This window comes from Carassius auratus, chromosome 15 (genome assembly GCF_003368295.1).
Source record: "Carassius auratus strain Wakin chromosome 15, ASM336829v1, whole genome shotgun sequence".
Lineage (NCBI taxonomy): Eukaryota > Metazoa > Chordata > Actinopteri > Cypriniformes > Cyprinidae > Carassius > Carassius auratus.
The window spans coordinates 15,463,882-15,487,830 of NC_039257.1; the positions used below are offsets into that span (position 1 = coordinate 15,463,882).

General features: G+C 38.2%; 2 protein-coding genes across 2 annotated transcripts in view; one reads left to right on the forward strand and one right to left on the reverse strand.

The window, feature by feature from the left end:
• The window catches only part of mre11a (MRE11 homolog A, double strand break repair nuclease), a 271,381-nt gene that overhangs the window by 109,525 nt on the left and 137,907 nt on the right, over positions 1-23,949 (forward strand). The window lies entirely within an intron of this gene.
• Positions 1,451-6,268, reverse strand: LOC113115241 (uncharacterized). The gene is made up of 12 exons (XM_026282676.1): positions 5,576-6,268; positions 4,710-4,869; positions 4,236-4,458; positions 4,014-4,140; positions 3,563-3,861; positions 3,370-3,460; positions 3,165-3,281; positions 2,991-3,066; positions 2,625-2,882; positions 2,285-2,456; positions 1,796-1,944; positions 1,451-1,689 (listed from the first exon to the last, which is right to left on the reverse strand). The coding sequence occupies exons 1-12, from the start codon at positions 5,954-5,956 to the stop codon at positions 1,505-1,507; spliced, it is 2,238 nt and encodes a 745-aa protein (XP_026138461.1). The 5' UTR covers positions 5,957-6,268; the 3' UTR covers positions 1,451-1,504.

Sequence of the window (23,949 nt, forward strand, 5' to 3'; positions counted from 1 at the left end):
CTTATGAATGAATCATTCCATTGCTTAACTTCATATTCATTTACGTGTAACCCACACATTTGACTATCATGTATAATCACTTATTGTGTATGTCTTTTGATAACTATAGGATACCTAGTCATGTCTAGTATTCAAATAATCGCATTTTCTTGCTTGATATTGTCCTGACAATCATTTATTTGTAAAATATATCATAATCATGTTATAGGAATCATGTCCAAAATTAGACCCTGTGAGGCAAGAACCACATGCTTGGTAAGATAAACAAATGATTTATGATACCCAAGACTCAAGAACATATCTGATTGGTCAAGGCAACATTTGAGGGGTGGCCAACAGGAAGTTTTAAATACTTTGGACACGATGTAATTTCGCTTTTTAGTCATGCCTTGCTTTTAGTCTGCCTGCTGCTATTAGCCATGTCGGCTTTTAGTCGGCTTTTAGTTCTAGTCTAGCTGCTGCTATTAGCCATGTCGGCTTTTAGTCTAGCATTGCTTGTGCTATCAGTCATGCGGGCTTTTAGTCTGCTTTTAGTTCCAGCCTTGCTCGTGCTATCAGTCATGCCTGCTCTTAGCTTGTAGCTTTGCTACCTAGCTTTAGCTTGTAGCATCTAGCCATGTGGTTAGTCATCATGGTTCTTTGAGCGCGGTTCCAGCGTGCCTGCCTGCTGCTACTTATGCCACAATGAGAAGGAACACAACCTAGTCTCGTCAAACTTTATTTCTTTTCTTTTCTGTTTGAGAGTTTCGTGTTCTGAGTTAAGTTTTGTAACGTCGACCTCGTCTGCGCGTTTGAACTCCAACCAGCCACACAACTCCAGCTTCAGCCAACGCCCAAGCACGGGCTCCCCAAGACGTCACTTCAGCCAACTGAACTTCCAGCCAATCAGCGACACCGGGAAACCCCTTTCAACTGGAGTCCCTTTCACAGCAAACGAAGGCAACGTATTCCCAGATATTTGTTGTGCTGGTGTATCTAATATAATTTTAACCCCATTGAGGAACTCAATGCGAGCGCTAATTACGTGATTGATGGTTGTTCATGTCTATGCAATTTAACGTATTGCTGTTAACTTGGGATTCCATATTTCCATTCTCTTAAACTCATCTTTCCCTAACTTTCGACCTTCCTGCAACTTGTGTGAATGTGTGTGTGCGTGCGTTTATGTGTTAGATTAGTTTATATGTCTTAGATTTATCTAATAAAGCCTTATTCATATTGAAAAGAGAAGTATCTTGTGTTTTGTGCTTACAAGTTAATGTCTTAAACTGTCGATCTTGTTACTGTGCTAATTGATAGTGTTTCACTATAGTTTGGATATTAGTATCCAGCGCAGATTTGATGTTAAACGGCTCGTTCACTGAACCGCAGGCGCGTCTCCGTGAACAGCCGTGAAACAGTGATTCTGTTCAAATTCCCTTTAAAATCTTAAATGATTCCCTTTGAGCTAAATTGACCTGTTTCCCTTACAGAAACAAACTGTACTGTTAAAATTGATCTTTTATTACATGTTAAAACGTGAGTGTCGTGCGAGATGGAGGCTGACTGCCTCATCCTTGGCAACCTTCTGGAGGGAAGAGGTGAGGGGGGGCGGTGCAGCAGAGGACAAGACGGCACTGCTTTCTTGTAGGGCCTGTGGTGACTTGCAGTATTCCTCTACCAGAGAGACCATAAGATTTGTTGCGTATCCTTGAGGAGAGAAATGTTTAGAAAACATTTAGTAACATGGTTGACTCACATAAAGAAGATAGATTCACACAAAAAAGATATTGAAAAACTAAGTGAAACTACTAACCGTAAGATGGTTTCTCCTTGATGGGGTGGACTACCCAGCCACCTTTCCGAAACCGTGGGTAGCGAACAGCATAGCGTCCCTCACCCTCACTAGTTCGCGCTACATCTCGGTTGCCATTACTATTGAAATGTAGGGCTGCCAAGAGAAGTCTGTATGAGATAAGTAGATAGAACATTAGGTCTCCAAAGCTAACCCAATGCAGTGAAATGCAACAGAAATACATGACATTAATGTTTTCAGTTCAAATGGGTCTAAGACAATGACTCATCTTTGCAATTATTTTTTTGCAAACAATATGTAATGCTGTTATCAATCTATAACATTTTGGTCTGCTATACAAGACTGCATTAGTTTTTAGCCATATTCATTCTGTCATCAGTTACCTGCTACAAAAGGACAAATGTATTGCAATATCGTGAAATTGAAAAAAAAAAAAAACAAAAAAAAACAAATTTTATTAGTATCGATACTTTTAAGTGATAACACTACCTGCTGTACATCCCAAGAAAAGAAAAGCCAGTGTGTTTGGGAGCAAAGTGCAGAATGAGGGAATGGTAGGCCTCCAGGGAGAATGTCTGATGCTGAGGTGACAATTGTCGAATATCCTTTACCAGTGCTTTCCTGGCAGCTACACTCTCCAGTTTAGTGGCTGCTGGTGATCCTGAATAAAATGTATTCTGTCATATAATCTGTCGCATTTCATAACACAAGTAATTACTAGTACACATGGGGTTACGTATTGATAAAACCAAACTAAAATTTACAAGCACTGAAAAAAGTTTAGCCTCAAAACATTTGACATCTTTTAACATAGGCTATTATGTTGTACCTGGTTCCAGCCACTCCTTGTTTCTTGCCTCTCCTTCCAACGGTGGATGTGCGCAGCTGGTAAATGCAGGAGTGCTGTGTTCATGTATGTCCTGTACATGATTTATCATACTCTGCCATTTTGCCTGCACCTCATCTGGATCTCCTGTAGGGGTGGAAGCTGCGGTCCAGTAGAGATGGTTGATAATGGCTGGCCTCCACAGCTTCAGATCCTCACAGTCCCTCTCTTTTGCAGCAGCATCCAGTGCTTTCTGTACACCTGTTCCAGAGCAGACAAACAGAGCAGAGCATACTAATTATTAGGAAAGTGAATTTAACTACAAAAAACAAGTCTGTTATATAGAACTACCAACATCACAATACATACTTTTCCCAATATGCCAGACGTCAAAGAAATGCCTTGTTCCTTCTGAACACATTTTCTCACGTACCCACTTGGCCACCTAAAACACAAATTGATTTTATAGAATGTAGAATTTATTTTGAGTGATACTGTGCCTGTCAATGCTGTTCAGCTTTAGATCTCTCCTAGCATCATTACCTGCCGATTTCTGTCTGTTATCAGAGCAGATACTTGCATGTCTTGGTCCATCAGGAACTGCATACTCCGCTTTAGACCCTCTAGCTCACACCAAGAGCTGCTTGGGACTTCTGAGCTCTGTAAAACCCACTGATTATTACTGAACAGTAACAGTAATATCAGTAACTAAATCAGACACAAGGTTTTCTGTGTGACATCAACTTACTTGGACAAGCTGAACATCCAAAACTTTGTTAATTCGATCCTCAATCAAGGAGTAGCTACCATATTTGGCACAGTGTCCAGGAGAATCTGATCTAAGAACGTCAAAAACAGTTACATTTATAGGTTAATGCAAAAACACATTGACCTGTTCTTGACGTGACGTGACATCATTGACGTGAGCTAGACCATTCTACCTGCAGTCACCAGACAGGATCAATCCACCCCCAGTCTCCTTCAACTCCCTGATGATCCCCCTCTGCTCAGTCCTCCAGGCCTGCACGATGGTAGGGATAGTGTAATAGCGCTGATGGCGGAAAAAAGTCCCGGGACTTATGCACTGCAGTCCAAACAGCTTCAGCATCCTGATTGTCTGAGTAGCCATGCAACCTGAGAAGTGGATGGCACCGCTGAGTAAAAGGTTGCAGGCAGGCATGTTTCGATGCACCTTCTCTTGGTTTTGCCAGTAACGTTCATAACCACAAGTTCCGCAGGCCTGAAAGATGATAGAAGATTCAATACTCAAGCAGCTTTAAGATGAGCCAGTAAAAAACCTGTATAGTTAAGACACAAATAATTAATATACATACTGTACATTCACAGACTATAATTCAGCTCCTCACACACAGTTGACAAATAAGACATTACCTGCTTGACTTTTATGAAAGTTCCTTCCGGGTGCATTATGTGTCCCTGGGTTTCCCCGCAGCATGCAGAGCAAACCGTGAACAAGGACAGCAACTGCCTCTGGCAAACAATGAACTTGTCAACAGCACTGAAAACAAGAAAAGGAAAACACACATTAATTCTGACTATGACATTTTTTGATACACAATCAGAAACAGTTTCCATTAATAAAAAGGTTTTTACTTTGGGTCACTGAGAGATTCCAGCTCTTCTGGTTCCTCCTCAGAGGACTCGCTCAACATCTCCTCCCCTGGACTCCATGACATATCACCAGAATGATTGATGATATCAGAAAATGACCATTCATCATCACTTTGTTCAGGACTGGCCAGTGGAGTTGATCTGCGATGCTCAAACCTTTCGGTTTGAGTCCCCACATCCACCATCTGAGGCTTTACCTGAACACCTTAGATGAAAGAGATTCATCTTAATAATTGTTCACCGTTGTACATTCATTGGTAACAACACATGCATCTAATGCAACCCAGTAAAAAATATATTTTTCTAACATTATGAAGTTCTTAATTTTTAATGTTTACTGTCTGAAAAGTGGAAATGACAAAATAGTAACCATGGAGATCATGAAAATCTTTGACGTAATCCTTATTTGTGACTGTATATGGCATGTATGGTGAATGTTAGATATAAGCTATCTACCTAATGAACGATGTAAAAATCTTATGTTGCACTGTGATCCACGATGGACCACTTCTGGCTCAGGGTCCACTGTAGAGATGTCTCCATCTCCATCATCTTCAGGATCTGAAGTGGCAGTTGCACCCGCCCCGTCTTTGCTGGCAGCACTCTCTCCCAAAATCTGAAAACAGACCGAAATCACAACTTTGAACTTTAAAAAATGTAGTCCTTTCATGAAAATCCCCCATTCATGCATTATTTAAAAGACTGCTAATCTTTTCAAAATCTTTTCAAAGTAGTCCCGAGCTGCATTCCCTCGCATGTGCCTTGTTGATACCAGTTTCGATTAGTCAAAGAAAACCAAGGCAACTCCGATGTAACTAAGAAAACTAATATTGTATAGAATTAACTTGGATGCGTTTCGGAGACGGTGAAAAGTGCGCGTGACCGGTGGCTCTCTTTCTTTGCTCGTTCTTTCAGTTAAACATGCACCCTGTCACAAGGGCAGCAGTTCATCTACATTACTCACCGATCAAATAAGACTTTGGCGGGAAAGAAAAAAAATCAATTTGGCGGGCGCTAAAACAAGTTAAATGCAGGAAAATTCATGCGTGAATTTAACCGAGAAGTAATATGCGAATGCGACCACATAAAATTTTAATTAAAAAATTTCTGGAACCCTGTCTTAATAGCTCAATAAAATAAGTGTCAGGAGGCTCATAAGCACACTCACGGGGTGTAACAAGAGTAAGCTGACGGCAGCTAGGCGGGCTTTCGTGCCATGCCAAGACTAATCCATTATAACGTCAAGAAAAATAAATTTGCAGAAATTACATGCAGAGCTACATTTCGCTGCAACAATTTGTATATGGTATTATAAGACTTACTGTGCAAAGCTCCCGTTTTCGACGCGCAGATTCTCTCCTAGTGCTAACATTAACGTTAGACTCTTCACTCCCGCCAGATTTTGCAGGTGGACTTGCATGCACCGATGGCACAGCTCCATTTGCCAGCCTAACCCACTCTTTTCGTCGAAATCCCATGCGAAATTCCATAAGATCTCCTTGGTTGTAGCTGTCCTGTGTGAAGTGTTTTTCACATACCACCGTGTGTCTTGTCAACGAGGAGGCAGCGAAATTGCTTCTCTTTGCCTGGACGAAACGTATCCAACCACGGAAATCTTTGTGTTTCTTGTTTGGAAATCGGTGGACCCGATGGCCAGACAAGTTGGAGTTGTTGCATCCAAAACAAACACAAGAATTCACCATTGTGACAACTCAAACCTACTATAACTATAATAACGATAACGACAATCTCTATTTTCTGTTTCCACCTCTCAGACTACGTAAACCCACACTGAGAACGAGGGCGGCAGCGCCTATGTTTGCCTGTCCTTACGTCATATGACGCGTTCTCTGGGAAAAGGCGGTTTTTTGGAGCGTAGCTTAGAATAGGCACACTTTTTTCCTAATTTCTGCCCGTGGGTGTTGTAAAACATATGTATTCTTATATATGTCTTTTTAAATTTAAATTTTCATACAATATTCTGTATAAATTAAGTTATAAAATTAAATTGAAAGATGGCCTTTAACGCGTTAGTTTTGTGCGTAAGTAATCAGTAACTTCGTTATTTTTTAAAAAAAAAGTAATCCGTTATTTTAAGGAAAGGAAAATCCCGACTGCAGCCTGCTTTTTGTCAGACAGTAGTCCTAGGTCTACTGTGCCACCTGCGGATGTATCAGCGGAGCCGAAGCTCTGTGATCGTAAAGTCAATGGCTGTGATGCGTCTGTGCCCTGCGCCTGACCCTGTGTGTGTGTGGGGTTTTTTTTTTTTCGAACTCCCGGCAAGATAGCAGAGAGGACAGCGTTTGGTTTATGGAAGTACGCACATTATTTTCAATTTGTCAACGAAAAAGAAAAAAACATAACGGTAAAATGCACACTCTGCTTTGGTGAAAAGCTTCTGTCGACCGCCAAAAATTCTACCTCAAATTTAACGCTACGTTTTAATCACTACATGTACATGTAAGAGGACTGTGTTAAAGCGAATTTAGGCTTGTGACTGTGAGTGACACTTTAATAATAATTAGTTCGGCTATTAAGCGATTTGTCATTTGCCTGTGTGGCAGTGAAGGATTTAATTCGGTTTGTTATCATTTTTGTTTGACAGGCAGCTGTTAATTTCTGTTAGATCATTGGCTGGCTGGTTGTTCATCATTTCTAAATGGATTTAAATCTGCAAACCTGTTTAAGGTTGTGTTTACAAGTAAGCATACTTGTACTTTGATAACTGCATAATTTAAAGTTAAAGAAAAATCAGGAGTTATCTTGTGGTGCTCATAATATACAGTAGCCTAGGCTACCCGGGCTGGGTAGGTGCGAATTTTGATTAATAATATGTTCTGTGATAATAAATAAATAAAACGCCATGTGGAATACCCGATTGCTGACTGTCTTTCCTGTTATTGTTATCCTGCAGTGTTAATTTAGTCGGATGACTGACGTTATTCATTGTCGGGAGTCACGACTTCTAGGTGCATTTAAAGGGGCCGGGGGCTATGTCTGTCGTGTGTGAGCCGCTGCAAACGGCTTTTAATTTTTGGTAACGCATGAGTACTCTAACGCGTTACTTTTATGAATAGGTAACGCTGTATCATAACTGATTACTTTTAATTGATGGTAACGTTGTAACCTAACTAACTACTTTCCAAAGTAACTATACCCAACACTGCTCATTATATACCCTATTCAGGGCGTTTCCAAATAGTCAGTCTTTTCCTTATGCTTGCAATTTTGATTCCTCCCTAGAGAGGAGAGGCCCCTACTTGTATTGGTATAACGAAAGGCCCTTTCTGTATGTCTGACCATATGTTTCTCATCAGTTCTGAACATTCCAGCACGTAAGCATATTCCTTTCTATCCATTACCTATAGGATTATAATGGAAGAACAACTAGCAACAAAAATGGTTAGATTCAAATTGATTATTCTTGATTAAAATCTTACTAATAAAAATCTTCCACATATTCTCCCCTTTGAGACTTAATAAGTCTCACATTTGATTATTCTTATCCAGAGTGCTACTCCACAATCCAGTCATATTAGTTACACTACCTATTGGCTAAATAAGTCACATTGTATTATCACCAGTGACTAGATTATGAAATTCCACTCTGAGGGACTACTGGACCAAACATCTCCCTCCTAATTTGACAAGGAGTGAGTAAAAGATCCAGTCTCCCTAACCCCTCTTTTAATAGTAAACATTGTTAAAAGCATGAATGTGCAATTGGTTCAGCATTTGCCTGGTTATCACAGTTATGTATAAAAGGCATACAAATACATACATCACATCACACATTGAATATCACAAGCTTATAAGAGTTGAACTTCAGCTTAGATACCTTATGTATCAATTTCCCATTATCTTGACATCTTTGAATTTAATTTGCTTAGCTGTGGCTTTGACTAGTGACCTCAATATAGGAAGTATACAGTAAAATAGTAAATCTCCTGTCATTAATGCAATTCCTAAAAACTTTCCCTATTTAGTTATAATCTATGCTCCCCATGCTCCTAACTGTAAATCGAACCAGTCTTACATTTTATTATCTTTTCCAACATTTTCTTTATCTACCATTCTTAGCCTTTTCAATTTGATCATTACTTCATTAAATGCTCCCTTCTATAAATACAGCATTGTCCCCCAAACATAACACATACTTTTCCTTCTTCAATTCACAAATCTTGAGCTTTTCTATTTTGCTCCTTTCATTCTATTTGTTGCATCCAATTGCTCTATTCTCCCTTAAAATCTTCCTACATCCATATATCCCTTCTCATAACCTTCAAATTCTTCATCTACCATTACTTGACATTCTCTTTCCACTTTTTCTTTTCTATTTCTTGGCTCATATCTGCTCCCATGTATTTTGATCTCAGTAGCAGTCCCATCGCTCTCTCGTTCCATCATCACCAGGGAGACTCTGCGAGTCGTTGCAATGGTCTTTCCCTCGTTGGCAAGGGTGGGTCGTTACTAGCACGCCCTCCATCCCTCACTTCATGCTGTGTGGAGTTGTTGAATCTGATTGGCGTATTTAAGGTTAGAGATGTGAACTCAGGTGTCACTCTGTAACCGTTTTGCTGATTAATGCAAGGCTCTCCCTTGAGATGATAACTGCACCCTCACTGGTTCTCTTTGATGGAGCGAAGCATTCCTTGGCCTTACTAGAACTGCTGTCAATGGAAAACTTAAGAATTTTTGTTAGTGTTATCAAGCATGCTAATTTGTTCATTTTGCTAGTTGTCCTTCTTGGTGTGACCTGTGGAAATGTAATGTGGGTTGAGGGCTGTCTTTGCCCCTTTTTGAGTTTTCACAATTTCAGTGCTGTCTTTACTATTTTTTTTTATTTTTTTTTTATTTTTAATTCCTTTCAATTTTATTCTCAACAATTTGCTTATTTAGTTATCTCTTTGTTTTGTAAACTGAGTTCCACTATATCACTGGATAATTTATCTAGGCCTATCTTGCTCAGTAGCATAGGCCTTTTGCCCTGGAAAACACTCAACCCACTGTATTTATTTTAACAGTCAGAAAGACAATATTTCATCCTTTTGACACAATCAGCTCCATCATGATATGCTGAAAAGAAAATTAAATGTTGGGTAGACAGAGCAAGCTTGCTTTGCCTATAGGTGCCTATACACCTATACACCTATACACGTTCAACGGTGTGCGCCTCGAGCTATGTTTCACATACATGTATGAAAATCGGTACACATGTGTAACTCTCCAGTACCTACAATAAAGTCTCTTAGAGCAAAATTCTAAACTAAACAGGAAGTCGGTTATTTTTAATATTATGAGCAAATTTTGTGTCATTTTTGCCATTTCCATGCGTTGTATTTTAACAAACTCCTCCTAGAGACTTATTCAGATCAACACCAAATTTGGTATGCGTAATCTAAAGGCCTTTGCAATGTTAAATTGCGAAGATTTTGAGTTTTTGTCGAAGGGCGTGTCAGTGGCGGCCTGGCGAATTTCGATGATTCGCCATGAAAAATGAAGTTGCTATAACTCAGACATACAATGTTCAATCTGCCCCAAACTTCACATGGTTGATAAGACTCTGAAACTGAATAGATTGACATGCCCATATTCAGTTATATTCATAGCGCCACCTATTGGCAACAGGAAGTGTCATATTTTATGCTGCGAAGAACTACTCCTAGAAATTTTATGACATCAATGTCTTTTTTGTGGTCAGTCTAATCTAAAGGCCTGTACGATGTTAAATTGTGAAGATCTTGAGTTTTCGTTAAAGGGCGTGTCCATGGCGCCATGTCAAAGTTCGATGTCTCGCCATGGGAGTAGAAGTTGTTGTAACTCAGGCATAAAATATCAGATCTTGCCCAAACTTCACATGTTTGATAAGAATACTGACCTGCACACATCTGGAGGCTAATATTCCATTGGGTGTGGCAAAATGGCTCGATAGCGCCACCTATACATTTTCAATGAAGTGCACCTCGAGCTACATGTCATGTACATGTACGAAAATCGGTAAACATATGTAACACACCAATACCTACAAAAAAGTCTCTTGGTACGAAATCCGAATCCCAACAGGAAGTCGGTTATTTTTAATTTTCCCTGCAAAATTGGTGTTGTTTTTGTCATTTTCAGGGGTTGTATTTTAACGAACTCCTCCTAGAGATTTATTCAGATCAACACCAAACTTGGTCAGTGTAATCTAAAGCCCTTTGCGATGTTAAATTGCGAAGGAATTGAGGTTTCGTTAAAGGGCGTGTCCATGGCGGCCTGACAAATTTCGATGATTCGCCATGAAAAATGATGGTGCTATAACTCAGACATACAATGTCCAATTTGCCCCAAACTTCACATGTTTGATAAGACTCTTGACCTGAACAGATCTACATGCCAATATTCAGTTATAGTCATAGCGCCACCTATTGGCAACAGGAAGTGACATATTTTACACTGTGACAAACTACTCCTAGAAATTTTATGACATCAATGTCTTTTTTGTGGTCAGTCTAATCTAAAGACCTGTGTGATGTTTAGTTGTGAAGATCTTGAGTTTTTGTTAAAAGGCGTGTCCATGGCGCCATGACGAAGTTCGATGTCTCGCCATGGGAATAAAAGATGTTATAACTCAGGCATAAAATGTCCGATCTTGCCCAAACTTCCAATGTGTGATAAGGGTCCTGACTTGAACACATCTGAAGGCCAATATTCCATTATAACGATAGCGCCACCTGCTGGCAACAGGAAGATTGGCACACATATGGAATAAACTTTGATATATTGCACTTATATTTATGAGTTTAAATGCATATTTCTCAACGTTCACCTTTTTACTAAAGCCACACGATGGCGGTGAGCCCGGGTGCGAGGGCCCGTTCATCGCTGCTTGCAGCTTTAATTATTAGGGCCCGAGCACCGAAGGTGTGAGGACCCTATTGTATCTGCTTCGTTTATTATTATTATTATTAGGGCTCAAGCCTGGAGGGCGAGAGCCCTATTGTTTTCCTTAGGATTATTTTTTATTATTATTATTATTATTTTTTTTTTTTTTCTAACGTTACGGGGGCTTTTGGGGTCCTTAACATGCTCGAAAACTCTTGAAAATTGGCACACAGATTGGAACCTGCGGCCATTAGGGTCGGGCAGAGACTGATACACGGGCGTGGCACAGGGGCTCTACAGCGCCCCCTGGAATACTGAGGGCCATATATCATATATACTTGCACGTAGACACATGAAACTCGGTACACATGTAGATCTCATTAAACCAAACAACTTTCGTACTGCATGTCATAGGCTCCGCCCAACAGGAAGTTGGCTATTTAGGGTTTATTATTCATATTTTTGGTCAAAGTTGTGGTGGCTTTTGGGGTCCCTAACATACTCAAAAACTCTTGAAAATTTGCACACACTTTGGAATCTGTGCCCTTTAGGAGCCTGCAGAGGCTGGGACCCGGGCGTGGCACAGGGGCTCTACGGCGCCCCCTGGAACACAGTCATAAATGTTGATGTATAGCTCACACATACTTGCACATATTCATATGAAACTCAGTACACATATAGATCTCATTGTGCCAAACAATTTTCGTATTGCATGTCATTGGGCTCCGCCCAACAGGAAGTCAGCTATTTAGAGTTATGTAAAAAGCGCATGCTCTGGAATTTGATATACTTGTCATAGGTTTTTTACTCGTTTACCACCAAACTCGGTCAACATGATCTCAAGACATTGGGGATGAAAAATTGCCAGGGGATTTTTGATATCTCGAACGGTTTGATCGTGGCGAGTCGTTGAAATTATGGCGAGAATTGAGAAACAGGAAGTGTCTAATACCATCCACATACATTTCCTGATTTCAATCAAACTTCATCAGATTATTCATTGTATGATGTCGATCACATATATGTGACTATTAGGAGTCAGAGTTATAGCGCGACCAACTGGCAGCAGGAAGTGTGTCATTTTCAAAATGCTTTGAATTCAGCATCTTATTTTTATTCGATTTGCTTCAAACTTCATCAGAATAATGTTAAAACACAGCCGATATGAATCTGCTGGGGGAAATTGGATATCTAAAAATATTGTTGCCGTGGCAACATGTCAAACTGGAATATTCTCAGGTGATTTTGAGGCAAATAACATGCTTAGAATTTCATCAAACTCAGAACACATATCAGTATTAGTGACAGCTAGACACTGGCAAAAGTTCATAAGAGGGCGTGGAAGAGGCACTCTATAGCGCCACCTTTTGTCAAAAGTGGGGGGGTTAGTTTTAGCTACAGACACCAAACTCAGTACAAAAATTGTTCTTATCAAGACGGACAACTTTCTAATTCACAGTCATCAGCTACGACCAACAGGAAGTCGGCTATTTTGATTTGAATGTGGATTGTTTTTTACATTTAGCTGTGAATTAATGCATACTGCTCAGAGGAGAGTTACACTATACACACCAAACTTTGTCTACATGTTGAAAAAACATTGAGGAACTTAAATTGTGAATGGGTTTTGGATAGCTTGGATGGTTTTGTCGTGGTGATTTTTTTAAATGACAGTAAAGATGGAATTATTAATTTTCCTGCATTTTTAAATTCCAAACACTTCAAAACCTTTTTTTCATACAGAAAAAAAAAGTTATTCTGAGTAAATATGCATAGTTTCATGACTTTACAACACTGTATGGATAACAGAAAATTAAAAAAACTGTCAGACATCTCCTCTCACTCTGTCCCTCTGTTTGAGTGAGTGTGCTTAGACTTCCATTGTCTGAGAGAAATAGCGCCCCTACAGGTGCAGTTACCGGACTTAAAAAGGGAGGAGACTGTCTTTTGGTTTCACTTTTAAATCGGTTAAAATACAAATAAATACTTGGATTTAATTCACACTGACAAGCTAAACCAACATATATGATTATTACCAGGTCAGGGCTCATTAATAATTGATGTATGGTCAGTGATACGTGAGAAACACGAGAGATGAATCACCGCTCTGAGCAGGAGCGTGTGGAATGATGAGCTCAGAAAAAACGAGTTTATTCTTGTTTTATAGCTATTAAAAATAAAGTATTGCAGCGATATCACACAATTCACCAATAAGAACACACCAAGAGCTAAATTAAGATGTTTTTGAACTGTTTGTGTGAAAATGAAATATTCGCGGCTGCCTATCTGAAATCACTGCCTCCGATCAGCGCGTACAGTGTCACAAGTTCAAAACTAACGAATTTATTCTTGTTTAAGAGCTTTTTTAAATAACTTATTGCCATAAATGCACACAATACATCCATTATAACACAACACGAGCTAAATATAGGTGTTTGTGACCCGTTTAAGTGTGCAAGACTATTTGAAAGCGCTACTGGCAGAATAACATATATCTCTCGAGCTGCAGGATTCTGCCTTTCGTCGTAAGAACGAACACATCACGGACAAGATTATTTCAAAATACATAATAGCTTGGCGAATATAAACGAAAACAGCCACGTGAACATAAACTGTTGAGAAATAAATCTGAAGTGGATCTACTGGATTTTAATATTAAGTGACCGCATATACCTGCTTCTGTCTTCAATTTTAATCTATATAAAAAATTAAACTCATTAATCTTGGCTGCTTTTTTAATGTGTGTAGGTATTTATTTATTATTTTGCTCTAACAAGACTTAATCTATATTTAATTAAATCAATTACATTTTATTTTACATTTGATTTGTCCATTTCTGCATCTAAACGCCTAAAAACCTAAAACATGCTCTATTATATTATTGTTAGCAATTTCTTTATCGTCCAATTTATCTGGTGTACACACTTATATTTTCATAATAAACTTGTTTGTTAGATTATACACAGTTATAGTGGTCTATAATAAATATTAACAGGTTTTATTCAAGCTGTTTAGAATGATTGCAGTAGGCTAATTTTTTTAAATGTAAATAAATAAAAAAAATAAAAAAAATAAAAAAACATTCGAAAACAATAACTGTTGTACATTTTTATACATTTTGTATAATTTCATAGTTTATGCATTATAGTTATAAAAACAAATAAATTTAGCCACTCACATAGAAATCTTAGGCCTTATCCTTTTCTGACAGTTTTAGGGATTTTTAAAAATCCTAAAAAACCTTATTTGTGCTGCAAATAATAATTTCAAATTAATTTGATACTGACCTCTGACATCCTGTGACATGATATTTATTTGAATTTACATAATCTTATGGATGTAACCGTAAATCTGTTCAGCTCACAGATCAAGACTAAGCTGTAATGCAAGCAGAACTTTCACAAATACTTGTAGGTCAATAAAATCATTACAAAACACTTACAAATCATTGAAAGGATTTAATAACACTGTAAAATAATGTCTAATTTGTTAACATTAGCAAATGCATTGATAACACTTTATAATAACTGCACTCATTAGTAAATAGTCAGTTCATGCTTCATAAAGCCTTGTCCCAATATTAATAGTCAGTAGTAAGCAGTTTATAAATACAGCTATAAATAGCTTGTTCTTGGTTTATAAGCACATTTATTAAAAAGGAGATTAAAGGGTCAGTTATCTTCCTATGAAAAATAAAAATAAACAACAACACAGATTGATACAGAACTCAGAAATGTTATTGTGGATTTATGATAAAATCAGCCTGTAAATGAATTCATTCTCCTCTAAGAAGACATAAGTAGTTCACACCAAACTGTTTTAACATGAAGCCATATACTGAAGATGTTAAATTTCGAAAGGGTTTAGGATACCTTAAATGGTGTGGCCATAGCGATTTATTAAAGTAACATAAAAAAATACAATAGTTATTTTACTATATCTTTAAAATTTTTAATTCCAACTCTTCATAATTTTTTATATACGTAGAAGTCATCATTTGAAGGAAGCACAGTAAGTTTCATAGCTTTATCATTTTCAAGAGCCAGCATAAAATTAAAACTATCATAACATATAAATCAAGCTTGCAATTCTTAGTACCAATAATGGCCACCAGATGGAGCTATAGGATTACTTTTAAATAATTATTGTAGAAACAAGTATAATGATTTAAATCATTTATAGAAATCTTTCAAAGAAAAATAATATGAATTTTATGTATTTTACTGATAAAATGACCGTCACTTAATTAGAATATCAAGCTGAAGTATTGTGAACTGTATATTAAGAATAATTCTTTATAGGCTTTATGGACAGATACGTTTTGAGTGACTCTTGAAGGATCAGCACCACATCCTTTTTTACCACTGTTTAAAGAATGTATCTTACAGTACAGGTGTGGATGAATTTTGAATGGCTTGAATGGTTTTGTCGTGGTGATTTTTTGAAATAACAGTAAAAAAGTAACCAGTAAATGTCTTTTATTGTTTTAAAGTGCAGCTTCTAAACACTTAAAAAAATTGTACACATAGAAGACAAGCCATTCTGAGGAAATATGCATAGTTTCATGACTATACAACACTATATGGATGATAGAAAATTAAAAAAACTATCATACATCTGATGTCACTCTGTCCCTCTGTCACTGTGGGTAATGTGTGTGTGTGTGTGTGTGTTAAGTGAATTAGGTGTGAAACTATCAGGGAGCATTTAGTCTCCAGCGCCAACATTTTACAGAACTGCCACTTTCCTGGAGTCTCAGAATTACAATGTGTCAGGTTCTGAGAGATCTAAGATTCCAAAAAATTATTTAATTAGAATACCATGAAGTATTGTGAAATACTATATATTAAGACTTATATATATAAGACTATATATAGGCTTTCTGAACAGATTAGAGTGACTCGTGAAGGACCAGCACCACCTCCTCTTGTCCAATGGTTTGAGGAATATATCTTCCTGAATCCGGGATTAAGATTTAGGAGCTCATTTTTATTCCACCTCCTTTCCTGAAATTCTGTCTTGCAGAATTGACTAAAAATTAATCTTCACATTAATTCCTAATTATTTTGCAATTCTTTTTGTCAGTTCTTCTTGACCTGTTTTTTTCTTCTTCTTCTTTTCTGACCTCATGACCCAGTCAGCATTTTTGTACAATGGTCAAGTCTTAACTTATCCATTTCTGTATTGCATTTGTGTTTGATATTTCTCATGGGTATTTCATAATTTTTGACTTTGAGTTAAAATAGTTTGAGTTAAAACTCTTTTTTAGTGCATTTCATCTGTAAAAGAAAACATGCCTAATAATTCTGCACATGAATATAAGGAGTTTTTCTCTTCCAGCTTTCCTGGACTATTGTATAACACTCATAAATGATTAAATAAAAAATAATGGTAGTTATTAAGATTGATATGGTTTGGAATTGGTAAAATGTGCTTGGAAAAAAATCACAAAACAATGTTTTAATGTTTAAGTTTGGAATATTAACTGACATGAATGAATGCTATATAAATATTGTTCATGTTAACATAATGTTTATAAATGAAATCTTATTGTAAAGTGTTACTAAATATATATATATATATATATATATATATATATATATATATATATATATATATATTGTTCTGTGAATGTGATTTTAAAGTCTAGATGATTCGGATTAACCCTTTAACTGCCATATCCTTTAAAACCTCACTGCCAGAGGGATATTGTGAATGCATGTGCCCGCTGGGCACAGTTTACCTGATGCCACCGGGGTGGTGATGGCATTGGTGGCTTGAGCCCGCCATCGCTGCTTGCAGCTATATTTATTATTATTATTATTACGGTGCCAAATGAATCGCCTTTTTGAAGGCCTAAACATACTCAAAAAGTCAGGAAAATTTGCACACACCTCCGAACTGGCGAAAATTTACATCTGATATGGGTTTCAGAAGTGGGCGTGGCAAAATGGCTCGATAGCGCCACCTATACACGTTCAGCGGTGTGCGCCTCGAGCTACGTTTCACGCACATGTATGAAAATCGGTACACACATGTAACACACCAAGACCTACAAAAAAGACTCTTGGAGCAAAATTCTAAACCCAACAGGAAGTCAGATATTTTTTATTTTATGAGCAAATTTTTTGTCATTTTTGCCATTTCCATGCGTTGTATTTTAACGAACTCCTCCTAGAGATTAATTCAGATCAACACCAAATTTGGTATGCCTAATCTAAAGGCCTTTGCAATGTTAAATTGCGAAGATCTTGAGTTTTCGTTCAAGTTCGTGTCCGTGGCGGCCTGGAGAATTTCGATGATTAGCCATGAAAAATGAAGTTGCTATAACTCAGACATACAATGTCTAATCTGACCCAAACTTCACATGTTTGATAAGACTCTGAACCTGAACAGATTGACATGCCCATATTCAGTTTTAGTCATAGCGCCACCTATTGGCAACAGGAAGTGACATATTTTACACTGTGACGAACTACTCCTAGAAATTTTTTGACATCAATGTCTTTTTTGAGGTCAGTCTAGTCTAAAGGCCTGTGCGATGTTCAGTTGTGAAGATCTTGAGTTTTTGTTAAAAGGCGTATCCATTGCGCCATGACGATGTTCGATGTCTCGCCATGGGAATAAAACATGTTATAACTCAGGCATAAAATGTCCGATCTTCCCCAAACTTCACATGTGTGATAAGAGTCCTGACCTGAACAGATGCGCAGGCCAATATTCCACCGGGTGTGGCAGAATGGCTCGATAGCGCCACCTATACCCTTTCAACGGAGTGCGCCTCGAGCTATGTTTCACGTACATGTACAAAAATTGGTACACACATGTAACTCACCAATACCTACAAAAAAGTCTCTTGGTACAAAATCCGAATCCAAACAGGAAGTCGGTTATTTTTAATTTTCCCTGCAAAATTGGTGGTGTTTTTGTCATTTTCAGGGGTTGTATTTTAACGAACTCCTCCTAGAGATTTATTCAGATCAACACCAAACTTGGTCAGTGTAATCTAAAGCCCTTTGCGATGTTAAATTGCGAAGGAATTGAGGTTTCGTTAAAGGGCGTGTCCATGGCGACCTGACAAATTTCAATGATTCGCCATGAAAAATGATGGTGCTATAACTCAGACATACAATGTCCAATCTGCCCCAAACTTCACATGTTTGATAAGACTCTTGACCTAAACAGATCTATCTATCTATTCAGTTATAGTCATGGCGCCACCTATTGGCAACAGGAAGTGACACATTTTACACTGTCACAAACTACTCCTAGAAATTTTATGACATCAATGTCTTTTTTTGTGGTCAGTCTAATCTAAAGACGTGTGTGATGTTTAGTTGTGAAGATCTTGAGTTTTTGTTAAAAGGCGTGTCCATGGCGCCATGACGAAGTTCGATGTCTCGCCATGGGAATAAAAGATGTTATAACTCCGGCATAAAATGTCTAATCTTGCCCAAACTTCACATGTGTGATAAGGGTCCTGGCTTGAACACATCTGAAGGCCAATATTCCATTATAACGATAGCGCCACCTGCTGGCAACAGGAAGATTGGCACACATATGGAATAAACTTTGATATATTGCACTTATATTTATGAGTTTAAATGCATATTTCTCAACGTTCACCTTTTTACTAAAGCCACACGATGGCGGTGAGCCCGGGTGCGAGGGCCCGTTCATCGCTGCTTGCAGCTTTAATTAGGGCTCAAGCCCGAAGGGGCGAAGAGCCCTATTGTTCCCCTAAGGATTATTCTTATTAGGGCTCAAGCCCAAAGGGGCGAAGAGCCCTATTGTTCCCCTAAGGATTATTAGGGCTCAAGCCCGAAGGGGCGAAGAGCCCTATTGTTCTTCTAAGGATTATTCTTCTTCTTATTATTTTTTTTATTTTTTATTAAACCTTCCCGGGGGTTTTTGGAGGCCTTAACATGCTCAAAAACTCTTGAAAATTGGCACACACATTGGAATCTGCGGCCATCAGGACGCCACAGAGACTGGGACCCGGGCGTGGCACAGGGACTCTACAGCGCCCCCTGGAACACAGTCAGAAATCTTGAACCATAGCTCACACACACTTTCATGTATTTATATGAAACTCAGTACACTTATAGATCTCATTGAGCCGAGCAACTTTCGCACTCTATGTCATAGGCTCCGCCCAACAGGAAGTCAGCTATTTAGGGCTGTTTATAAAAAGCATGCTCTGGAATTTGATATACTTGTCATAGGTCTTTTACTTGATTGCCACCAAACTCGGTCAACATGATCTCAAGACATTGGGGATGGAAAATTGCGAGGGGATTTTTGATATCTCGAACGGTTTGCCCGTGGCGAGGCGTTGAAATTATGGCGAGAAATGAGAAACAGGAAATGTCTAATAACATCCACATACATTTCCTGAATTTGATCAAACTTCATTGGTTTGTTCGTTGTATGATACTGATCGTATATATGTGACTATTAAGAGTCAACATTATAGCGCCACCAACTGGCAGCAGGAAGTGTGCCATTTTCCAAATGCTTTGAATTCAGCATCTTATTTTTACTCTATTTACTTAAAACTTCATCAGAATAATGACAAAACACGGCCGATGTAAATCTGTTGTGGGGATATTGATATCTGATATAGTGTTGCCATGGCAACGTGTCAAACTTGAATGTTCTGTTATGGTGAGTTTGAGGCAGACAACAAGCTCAGATTTACATAAAACTCAAAACACATATCAGTATTAGTGATAGCTAGACAATGGCAAAAGCTTTTAAAAGGGCGTGAAGGAGGCACTCTATAGCGCCACCTTTTGTCAAAAGTGGGGGGGTTAGTTTTAGCTACAGACACCAAACTTGGTACATAAATTGTTCTTTTCAAGACGGACAACTTTCTAATTCACAGTCATCAGCTACGACCAACAGGAAGTCGGCTATTTTGATTTGAATATTTAAATTGAGCTCTGATTTAATGCATACTCTTCACAGGGGAAGTACACTATACACACCAAACTTTGTCTACATGAAGAAAAACCATTGAGGAACTTAAATTGCGAACGGATTTTGGTTAGCTTGAACGGTTTTGTCGTGGTGAATTTTTGAAACGACAGTAAAAAGGGAAACATTAATTGTCTTGTATGTTTAAATTGCAGCTTCCAAACACTTCAAAGCATTTTTTTATACAAAGATCAAATCATTCTGAGGAAATATGCATAGTTTCACGACTTTACAACACTGTATGGATAAAAGAAAATTAAAAAACTGTCAGACTTCTCAACTGACATGATCTCACTCTGGCCACCCTGTCTGTGTGAGGGAAGGGAGGGGGAGAGGGAGGGGGAGTGTGAGGGGGTTGGTGACTGTGACAGTGTGTGTGGACTGTAGGGAGGGGCTGTCTGGCAGAGAGAGAGACAGAGAGACCTAATCATCCCTTTAATAATCAGGAAAAAAAAAAATCTGTATTTTAAATTGTTATTGTTTTTGTTGTTGCTAATGGTGGTGTTTTTTCCTTTCATTACAGGTTAAGAAATCTCTTAGGCCTTATCCTTTTCTGACAGTTTTAGGGATTTAAAAACATCCTAAGAACCCTAATTTGTGCTGCAAATAATAATTTCAAACTCATTTGATACTGACCTATGACAACCTGTGACGTGACATGACATTTATTAATCTCATGGATGTAACAGTAAAACTCTTCAACTGACAGATAAAGCTGCAATGCAAGCAAAACTATTTCACAAATGCTTATAGGTCATTAAAATCATTACAAAACACTAATACATTATTTAAGGATTTGGTAACACTGTAAAATAATGTCTAATTTGTTAACATTATGCAGTATAACATAGTATGCAGTCTTCGTAGGGCACCAACTCCCAGAGGGGGCACCATCCCAGTTGCTCAAAAAAAAAAAAAAAAAAACATGCGTCATTCTCCCATCCGCGCTCGCGACCGCTCACACCTCATGTTTGCGGCTGAATGTTCGTAATTGATGGATGGACATCTATGCCTGGGTATAGGACATCAGCAATCCGGCACAGAGAAAAGAAAACTAAAGAAAATAAAACAGGCATAAAGTTGTCTTGACATTGGACTTTCTAGAGTCTCAAATTTAGGGCCGGTCTCTAAAGTTACATGTGATATTGTTATACACTTTTCTAACGTCAGTAGCATTTGAAGAGAATGACTTACAGTCATAAAAACAACTGTAATTGTTCATCTAGGTGACAGCTATAATGCACAATTAAATTGAATGTTTGATATTTATTACAACAAACTGTAAGTCATATGTAAATTATGCAACTTTTTCACATGGGCTCAAATGCAAATTTGAAGCTCAATAGTAGGGATGCACGATATTGGATTTTGGCCGATATTCGATATGCCGATATTTTCAAAATAATTTTGTCCGATGCCGATACCGATATCGATATATATACAAATATATACTGATATATTTAAACTTTAATTTTACTGAAGAGAAATCCATGTATCTCTTCTGTACTGATTCTACCATAAATTTATTATTTTACAAATGTAGACAGACATTCACATCTGAAAAACAGGTCAATTATTTCACTTGGACAATATCGGTTTGGCTCATCGGCAGAAATATTCATATCGGCCGATACCGATAATGGTCATTTTAAGCTTTTATCGGCCGATACCGATATTGTGCCGATATTATCGTGCATCCCTACTCAATAGCATTTGAGAAGAAAGACTTGCAGTCACAAAGCAATTGTAATGTGTTCATATAGGTGTCAGCTACAATGCACACCTCATACATTTTTTATAAATATAAAAATAAAGTGTTACTAAAGTTAGATATATTGTTCTGTGTATGTGATTTCAAAGTCTAGATTGGTCGGATTAACCCTTTAACTGCAGCATCCCTTAAAACTTGATTGTCAGAGGGTTACTGTAAATGCTTATGCTGGCTGGGCACAGTTTTCCCGATGCCACCGGGGTGGCGTTGCACTGACGGCTTGAGCCTGACATCGCTGCTTGCAGCTATATTTAGGGCTCAAGCCCAAAGGGGCGAAGAGCCCTATTGTTCTTCTAAGGATTATTAGGGCTCAAGCCCAAAGGGCGAGAGGCCTATTGTTTTCCTTAGGATTATTTTTTATTATTATTATTATTATTTTTTTTTTTTTTTTTTTTTTTTTTTTTTTTTTTTCCAACGTCTCGGGGGCTTTTGGGGCCCTTAACGTGCTTAAAAAGTCTTGAAAATTGGCACACAGATTGGAACCTGCGGCCATTAGGGCCGGGCAGAGACTGATACACTGGCGTGGCACAGGGGCTCTACAGCGCCCCCTGGAATATGGAGGGCCATATATCATACATTCTTGCTCGTAGACGTATGAAACTCGGTACACATATAAATCTCATCAATCCAAACAACTTTTGTATTGCATATCATAGGCTCCGCCCAACAGGAAGTTGGCTATTTAGGGTTTAGTATTCAAATTTTTCGTCAAAGTTGTGGGGGCTTTTGGGGTCCTTAACATACTCAAAAACTCTTGAAAATTTGCGCACACTTTGGAATCTGTGGCCTTTAGGAGCCTGCAGAGGCTGGGACCCGGGCGTGGCACAAGGGCTCTACGGCGCCCCCTGGAACACAGTCAGAAATGTTGATGTATAGCTCACACATACTTGCACATATTCATATGAAACTCAGTACACATATACATCTCATCGTGCCAAACAACTTTCGTATTGCATGTCATAGGCTCCGCCCATCAGGAAGTCAGCTATTTAGAGTTATGTAAAAAGCGCATGCTCTGGAATTTGAAATACTTGTCATAGGTTTTTTTCTCGATTGCCGCCAAACTCGGTCAACATGATCTCAAGACACTGGGGATGAAAAATTGCCAGGGGATTTTTGATATCTCGAACGGTTTGCTCGTGGCGAGGCGTTGAAATTATGGCGAGAAATGAGAAACAGGAAGTGTCTAATACCGTCCACATACATTTCCTGATTTTAATCAAACTTCATCAGATTATTCGTTGTATGATGTCGATCGCATATATGTGACTATTAGGAGTCAAAGTTATAGCGCCACCAACTGGCAGAAGGAAGTGTGTCATTTTCAAAATGATTTGAATTCAGCATCTTATTATTACTCGATTTGCTTCAAACTTCATCAGAATAATGTTAAAACACAGCCGATATAAATCTGCAAGGGGGATATTGATATCTAAAAAATTGTTGGCGTGGCAACATGTCAAACTGGAATACTTCTCAGGTGATTTTGAGGCAAATAACATGCTTAGAATTTCACAAAACTCTGAACACACATCAGTATTTCTGATAGGAACTTAAATTGTGAATGGATTTTGGATAGCTTGAATGGTTTTGCCGTGGTGATTTTTTTAAATGACCTTACAAAGGGAATCATTATTGTATTTTTAAATTGCAGCTTCCAAACACGTCAAAGAATTTTTTCATACAGATGAAAAAGTCATTCTGAGGAAATATGCATAGTTTCACGACTTTACAACACTGTATGGATAACAGAAAATTAAAAAACTGTCAGACATCTCATCTCACGCTGTCCCTCTGTTTGAGTATATGTGCTTCAGACTTCCATTGTCTGAGAGAAATTGCGCCCCTACAGGTTCAATTCCCGAACTTTTACTTTCACTTTTAAATCGGTTAAAAATACAAACAAATACTTAGATTTAATTCACACTGACAAGCTAAACCAACATATCTGATTATTACCGGTTCAGGGCTCATGGATAAATTATTTCTGGCCAGAGATATGTGAGAAATAGGAGAGATGAATCACCGCTGTGACCACGAGCGTCTGGAGTAAAGAGCTCAGAAAAAACGAATTTATTCCTG